General features: G+C 54.8%; 2 protein-coding genes across 2 annotated transcripts in view; one reads left to right on the plus strand and one right to left on the minus strand.

Moving 5' to 3' along the window:
* The first annotated feature begins 136 nt into the window (after positions 1–136).
* On the plus strand, positions 137–5,545 carry LOC109524735 (acyl-CoA synthetase family member 2, mitochondrial-like). The gene is made up of 15 exons (XM_019884798.1): positions 137–391; positions 1,016–1,144; positions 1,438–1,491; positions 1,589–1,707; positions 2,620–2,782; positions 2,859–2,954; positions 3,031–3,182; positions 3,491–3,582; positions 3,661–3,737; positions 3,811–3,918; positions 4,014–4,165; positions 4,546–4,687; positions 4,830–4,940; positions 5,015–5,083; positions 5,332–5,545. The coding sequence occupies exons 1-15, from the start codon at positions 137–139 to the stop codon at positions 5,380–5,382; spliced, it is 1,770 nt and encodes a 589-aa protein (XP_019740357.1). The 3' UTR covers positions 5,383–5,545.
* An 859-nt stretch (positions 5,546–6,404) lies between these two features.
* LOC109524736 (nuclear distribution protein nudE-like 1-B) overlaps positions 6,405–7,888 on the minus strand; it is a 25,466-nt gene continuing 23,982 nt past the window's right edge. The window contains exons 7-10 of the mRNA XM_019884799.1: positions 7,686–7,886; positions 7,185–7,290; positions 6,567–6,715; positions 6,405–6,486 (exon numbers count right to left, since the gene is read on the minus strand). Coding sequence (XP_019740358.1) covers positions 6,405–6,486; positions 6,567–6,715; positions 7,185–7,290; positions 7,686–7,886 — 538 coding nt within the window. The remainder of the gene's footprint in view (positions 6,487–6,566; positions 6,716–7,184; positions 7,291–7,685; positions 7,887–7,888) is intronic.

The raw sequence follows: 7,888 nt of genomic DNA on the forward strand, positions 1-7,888 counted from the left end.
TTAAAACGCCTTACTTTACATGGTCGTTTTTTTTGTCGCCTTACTATACATCAGTCGTGTCCAACATAGCCAGCAAGGAGGTTTGATCAGGCCCGCAGGATCATTTGAAAGTGAAAAAATGCATAAAAGACACAGAATGAATATTTTTAATCAGTTGCAATTCAATTGGCTTTTGTCTGCCGTGCGCAGGGGGCTGCACGTGGACCATCCTCCGCGTCGACCGCCTCCGGGCGACGGCATCAGCTACGTGCACGGCGCATCGGCCGTCTCGCTGCTCTCCACCACGATCGGCCAGAGCCTGGACGCCGCCGCCCGACGTTGGCCACAGCGCGAAGCCGTCGTCTTCCTGCAGGACGGCGTCCGCAAAACCTTCCAAAATCTTCAGCGGGACGTACGTCTGCAACGACTTTTTGGTTTCTCTTTTTTAGCATCACGCTGCCGGCCGCCTCCGCTAAAAGCGGCCACTCCTGATCGTTCAACATAACATTCATTCCTATTCCTGAAATGAAATCATTCACAAATCTCAGAATTCAGTTCCATTTTTTCTGCTTTCTAGGGAAAAAAAATGAGGTAGGCCATTATTTTCGGAGAATTATCGGCCTACGTGATCATCCAAAATAAAGGAAAGGTTCCTTCAATATAGACGGAGAATTCGAAAAAAAAAAAAAAATTTTAAGCCGCTTTGGATCAAGTCGGGGATTTTGACGGCAACGCCGTTTTTGATTTGGTGGCTTTGAGCTGCTGCAATTCAAGTCTGGCGCCATCTAGTGGGCGATCGGTGTTGCTGCTGAGTTTAATTCATTAATCGAATCATTTTTGGGGGGGGGGGGCGTGGAGTCAGTTCTCTCATGTAGCTCGCGTTGAGTCAAAGGTGAAACTGAAAGGACTTTTTTCTCCTCATCTCTGACAAACAGCTTACATCATCTACTTGTGTATTTCATTTGAAGTCAATACAGGCTCAGCCCCCCCGTACCCGTTCCCGGACGCTTTTGCAACTCCTGCTTTTGGTGCGCAGGTGGAGCAGGTGGCGGCGGGGCTCCTGGCTCTGGGCCTGCAGCCGGGTGACCGTCTGGGTCTTTGGGGACCCAACACGTACGAATGGATCCTTTTCCAATTCGCCTCGGCCAAGGCGGGAATCGTTCAGGTCAGCCTCGTCAGATGCGGTTCGCGTCACATGAGCAAGCGGGACTTTGAATTGCTCGCGCTTGTTACCTCTGCCAAGGAGGTGATCATTGCAAGACGACTGGAAATGATTGCTATCGCGTGGTTCGTATTTACGGACAAGAAACCGTGATTATCAACGATACGGCACGAATCCAAATGGTAACGTGTCTGACATTGCGTCTGATTGGGCAGAGAGAAAAAAAAAAACCAAACAGCCGCACGAACGATCGAATTGGTGACCGATGTGACAAGTGACGCGTCGTCCCCCGGCAGGTGTCCTTAAACCCGGCCTATCAGCTCAAAGAAGCGGAGTTCACGCTCAGAAAGGTTTGTCGCTTTTCACGTTGATGTTTTTACACGCGCGCGCGGCCGGGATGGAATTTGAAATGAACTGGGTCACGTTGTGCTTGCCGTCGTACCGCAGGTGCAGTGTAAAGCGCTGGTTTGTCCCAGCAGCTTTAAAACGCAAAAGTTCTGTGAGATGCTGCGGGAGCTCTGCCCGGAGATGGACACGTCGCCGCCCGGTGCCATCCGCAGCACCAGGTAGCCCGGGGGCGACCAAAGGATCAATTGTGGGACTATTACAAAACTATACAATACAACAACTGTTCATAGATACGCTTTGAAGGAGTTATCGATGAAACGGGGGAGAATCAAAGTCTCTTTCACCTGCGGATCAGAGACGTCATGCTCACGGCGCGTGACGTCACACTCGTCTGCTTCGAGCTAAGTTTGAAAATAAACGATAGCGTCCATTGACGAATAGAGATTGGTTCAATTCTCCTTTCCCCTTTAAATCCGCCGCAATTCCAAGCTAAATACTGTCGTTGGATATTTTCTCATAAAAATCAGAACTATCTCAGTCGGCACGTAACATCAATTTGAGATCAATTTAATGTTGAAGATTGGATTGTGAGGTCATATTGATGTCCAATGATTTTATTTATATATATTTTTTTTTTATTAACTCCGATAGAGGTTACAGAAAAATGTTGACAAATGTGACGCTTTCGAATGGCCCGCTCTGACCTGCAACGTGACGCACACCGCATGTGGGCTGGTCACTTCCTGAGGTGACCAGCCCTCATGCGGTGTGCGTGTGGGCAAAAAAAAAAAAAAAGGGAATTGAAACGAACCAATACAAGAAAACAACACAAATTCAGTCAGCACGCAAAGTTTGATACTGATCCATTTGTCAACATATTCAGTCCTACATTTGGACCCTTTTAGTGTGTTCGATTGACCAGTGGCACGGGGGGCGGGGGGACGTCACTACCCGCAATGGAGAACATCATGACAAATAATCAGAGAGGGGAAAAGAATGGAGCTTGCGGTTCCGATTATTCGCAGACTTTTTGGCTATTGGCGGGGCTGACCGGATCCCCGTGCCCCCCACCGACATCGGGGTCCGCTCCACTCATAAAGGAGCGTGACTAAGCGGCAACCTCCCTTCAGGTTGCCAGACCTGCGCACGGTGATCGTGACAGACAAGCGCGAGGCGGGCACGCTGCACGTGGACGACGTTTTCCAAGCGGCCGAGAGTCGTCACCGGCGCCGGCTGAGCGAACTCGACGGAAAGCTGTCGTGCGACGACGCCATCAACATTCAGTTCACCTCCGTGAGCCCGGCCGAGGTCCGCTTTGGGGGCGGGGGCGGGGCTCGGGTCGTGACCTCTTCACGCGCTTTGCTTTCAGGGCACCACCGGCAACCCCAAGGGGGTCACGCTGTCCCACCACAACGTGGTCAATAACGGCTACTTGGTGGGGCTCCGGGCCGGGTACGACTGGAGGGTACGTGCCCGTCGTTCATCCGCGCGAACGAAAAGTCAAGCGAGCGCCAACGAGCCGTCGGCCGTCTCGCCATCAGCCGCGGGTGCGGGTGTGTATGCCGGTGCCCTTGTACCACTGCTTCGGTTCGGTGGTGGGAGGCATGTGCATGGCCCTGCACGGCATCACGCTGGTCTTTCCCTCCTCCGCCTACGACAGCCGGGCCAACCTGGGCGCCATTCACCAGGAAAGGTGCCGGACGATTTGTCTTCTTCTAAGGGGGAGGGCAGCATTGTGACCGGGCCGTACGAATACAGTACAGTTCCACAAAACATGCATGCATCTCGATCGCAAACCCGTGCGTGTCACATTCACGACAGGATTTACTCAATAAATTGTTTGAAGCACCTTGACGGGGCTCGTCGAGCGTTCGCTAGCAAAGTAAAGTACAACCGAGGCTGTGGTCAGAGAGCGCATCGTGCAAGGATTCATGACAGATATGCAAAAACAAACAAACAAAGAAACCCCACGCTTGTGCTTGTGCTCTTCTATCATCGAAGGTGCAATTTTGTCTACGGCACTCCCACCATGTTCACTGACCTGCTGGGCCTGCCAGATCTGGAAAAGTCCGATTTGTCCTCAGTGGAAGGCGGTAAGTGGACCCCTGCCGCAATTTCCAACGCGTTCGATCCGGACGTGACGAAGCGCTCCGTCCGCGCTTGCGCTTCAGGCATCATGGCGGCGGCGCCGTGCGCCCCGGAGCTCGTGGCCAACGTGCGGGCAAAGCTGAACATGAAAGAAATCATGGTGAGCCACGTTATCGGGCGCGGCCGCGCACTCCCGTCATGGTGATGATCTCGCACGCGGGCGCCTTGAGCAGATCGGTTACGGCACCACCGAGAACAGCCCCGTCACCTTCTTGGGTTTCCCGCTCGACGACGACGAGCTCAAGCTCCACACGGTCGGCTGCGTCATGCCCCACGTGGAGGTAGGGGGGCTCCTGGGATTTCCAGGCCTTTCAAACACGAATTGGGAGTTTTCGAGCGCGCCACCCCGACGCCGGTTTGGGCCGTGTCGCCGCAGGCCAAGGTGGTGGACGTGGACACGGGCGAGACGGTCCCGCTGGGGGCCGCGGGGGAGCTGCTGATCCGGGGCAGCTGCGTGATGCGCGGCTACTGGGACGAGCCCGACAAGACCCGCCAGGTGCTCGGCCCGGACCGCTGGTACAGGACCGGGTGAGCGACAGATTTGACACCGGGCTACAAGCATTTTGGAAAACACTCACCTTCGGTTGCAAACTTGGCCAAAGTGTTTGATTCCTTGACAGCTTTCACATTTGAAGCCACGCTGCCTCAGTCCTGGAAAATACAAACGATATGAATAATTCGTACTGACCGAAAACGTCAAAGAAATGACACCCGCGTAAATGTGCACGAAAACAAACGGGTCTTCAAACATCGGCGGGCAAATGTTAGGCTAGTGATTGTCTTACGTACCACTCGAGGGAGCGCGTGTGGAACCAATTCCAGATTTGGCCCTCGTCTTCGTAGTCGGTGAGTGCGGCGCGCGGTCTCCCTCGAGCGCGCCTCAGTCATCGTGTTGTTTGCGCACGCAGCGACGTGGCCAGCCTCAACGCGCTGGGCTACTGCTCCATCGAGGGCCGCATCAAGGACATGATCATCCGAGGGGGGGAGAACATCTACCCGGCAGAGATCGAGAAGTTTCTCTACACCAATGACAAAGTGCACGAGGTGCAGGTATGAATTGGAAACGGGCGGGCGAGCCCGCGTTCTTCGCTTTCAGTTTTTGGAATCCGTCCCGCCGAGCCGTCGGCGACCGTCCTGGAAGATTCCAATTTGTCGCGTCCATTCGGATTTAAACGTCAACGTTGTCTCCGAGGTGGTGGGAGTGAAGGATGAGCGCCTGGGGGAGCAGGTGTGCGCTTGCATCAGGCTCAAGGAAGGACGAACGTGCACGGCGGAGGAGATCAGAACATTCTGCAAAGGCCAGGTGACGACGCGGACGCCCGACGGCATCGACTTTTCGGCCTCAACTTGACGGAACCGTTCTTTTCCCCCTCTTAGATTTCACACTTCAAAATCCCCCACTACGTGGTGTTTGTGGACTCCTACCCCATGACGGCCTCCAGGAAGGTAAGATGAGTGGGCAGGAAAAGCCTTCTGGACCGGCAGAGCTCTATTTGGGCGAGGCGGTTCAAATGGCGTGTCATGACGCCCCCCCCCCCCCAACACACACACACACACAGCAGCGGTGGTTGTTTTCAAGTGCTCTCGAAACACACTTGAGTTGAGTGTTTGAATGCGACTGGTCGATGGCGAACATGAACCCGACCCCTTGGTTTGCGGCGGATCCCGCTACACCGGCTGCTCTTTCCTTCTAGGTCAAGAAGAACGTATTGAAGGTGGACATGGAGAAGCACTTGGGCCTGTAGCTTGGAACCTCACCACCGCCGCAAGTCAAGCGCACAAAGGCGCACGGAGTCGCTCATGTCAATCTTTATTTATTCCCCAAAAAATTCAGATCATCCTGCAGTGGCTTCGACCACCGTGCACCATTTACACACATGCCGTACAAACCGGGAAATAATAAATAAAATGGGGAAAAAAACAAAAGGAGGGCTGGACCTCAATGAGGATGTCGTGCGGCGAAACCATTTCCAGGAACGCGCTTCAGTCACAGACGGTCATTTGGTGGCACGAAATGAGCATTGGCGACTGGGCGAGTTTGACCAGCTGCTTTTGCACCGGACTCCTGCCCGGCGGGCTCTCGCATTGACGCAGATGGACAATTCCCAACGTCAACCGAGGCCGATCGCGCCACGCAATCTTTCTTTGCTTCATTGCCAATATGCTCCTGTTGGATTTAAAGGGCCAGCTGCACCGATCGACGCCAGCGTGTCAAAGTGAGGTACATTTTCTCTCTCTCTCACACACACACACACACACACAAATAAAAAAAAAGACGCACTCCATGCACGTGCAGCTCGACCGCACTTTGGCTACGAAGCTCGGAACGATCAACATTCACTTCAGTCCTAAGTGTGGAGGTGGGCGTGGCAAGCCCCCGCCCATCTCTACGTGCGACAGAATACTGCATTGTTGTAAAGCTTCCGGTGAGATAAGTTAACGTGAAGGCGTCCCTTTTCGTTCAATAGAATACATTCCGAACAGGGGACCAAGTCGTGGAACTGTGCAAATCACACGGGGGAAATAGCGCGATCCCACGGGACCTTTTGTCATTCGGGGGGGGCCGTGTACCGCCGCCCTCCCCCCCAAAAAAAGACGTGGCACACGCGGGCATTCGGACAAAGCGCGGCGTCACGCGGATGGGATGGAAAGTCCCCAAAAAGAAAGACAAAAAACCCCAAAAAGACAGTTTGAGGCGCGTCCCGTCGTCAAGTCTCTTGTGCAAACACGCACGCATCCAACGCAACCGTCTTGCGTCCTCCGAGTGTCACACGCTCAGGGGCAGCAGGCCCGGCGGGGACACGGTTCTGGAGGTCAGGGGCCCCGGGTCCAGTCCGTTGACGGTGCCGCTGTCACACGGCACGGCAAAATCATTGACAAATTCGCTTTTGTGTGTGTGCTTATGTGTGTGTGTTGGGGGGGCGCTCACCCTTTGTCGAAGTAGGTGGTGTGCAGGGCGTGCGAAAACTTGGCGGCGTTGCCGTTGACGAGCGCGCCGTTGTCCGCGACCGGGAGGCTCTTTTTGGCCGCCTGGTTTTTGGCGAAGCTCCTGCAGGCGGCCAGTTTGGACTCCAAAGCCTGACGAGCGAGAAAAAAAAAAAAAACGTTTGCCGCCATTCGTGAGCGGCAAGCGGTCCGTCGCGCCGGACCGACGGCGAAGAGGACCCACCCCGACTTTCCGAAGCAGATCGCCGACGATGTTGAGAGCGGAGATTCTGGCGGAGGGCGTGAGGGACGAGCTGCCGCAGCCGTTGGGCAATGCTGGCGACACGACGAGGCGACAACAACGACACTTTGAGTGCAGCCCCCCCACAAAGCAACAAACAAACGGTATTTCCATAATAGCACTTGAATGTTGGAGGCATGCAGCATTTTTGGAATCTCAAAAATAGGCCTCCCCCCGCCCCCCCGGAAGCTTTTCTTGAAATGACCCTCGAAGTCCGCCGTTGCCTTTGCCTTTGGCAACCGGTCGAAAACGAAGCGCATCCACGAATGAGCCGGGTCGCGGCAGGACAGAACGGCGCCGCCGCGAAAGCCGGGCACTGACCTCTGGGGCCGATTCCTTCTCGTCCAGCTCGCTCTCCAGGAAGGCGTTTCTCTCGATGGCCTGGTTTAAGCGGCCCTCAAAGTCCTCCAGGGACACGATGGTTGCCCTGAACGGCCCAAAAAAATAAATAAATAAAAATCAATCAATCAAGAATCAGCCGATCTACCTTTTCGAATGTGTTTGTTTTTAACGGTCATTTGTTCGCCTAATCCGTGTTCAATGAAATCTCAATGCGAGTCTCGGTCCTCGGAAAGTCGGCAAAGGGCTGAACCGAGGCCGCCGGCCTCGACCGGTGGCCTCCAACGTGTTGTTTTCTACAAGTGACTCGGCAAGGATGCAAATTTGACGGCCAGGAAAGAGGAGGAGGAACTCGGCGCTCCCCATGGAAAGGTTTTCGATGGCCACACGTTGGCGCCAAAGCTCCACTTCTGGAGGTAAACGCCGGGTTCATTCAAGACGGCGAAATCTCTGCGGGTCGGTCGCAAGCGGGTCGGGGGGCACCTCTTGGCTCTTTCCAGGTCGTCGTTGGCCTGCTCCAGCTTGCGCACGGATTTGTGGAGCTGCTCCTTGACGCTGCGCGTCCGGCCCAGGTCGTCCTCCAGCACGGAGATCTGCTGGTAGCTCTGGGCGTGCTGCTTCTCCAGCTTCTCCTGGACGGACGGACGGACAGCCGCACGGCGGCGGGTTGGCGTCTGGCGGGGACT

Source organism: Hippocampus comes, unplaced genomic scaffold, assembly GCF_001891065.2.
Source record: "Hippocampus comes isolate QL1 unplaced genomic scaffold, H_comes_QL1_v1.1 scaffold46, whole genome shotgun sequence".
Lineage (NCBI taxonomy): Eukaryota > Metazoa > Chordata > Actinopteri > Syngnathiformes > Syngnathidae > Hippocampus > Hippocampus comes.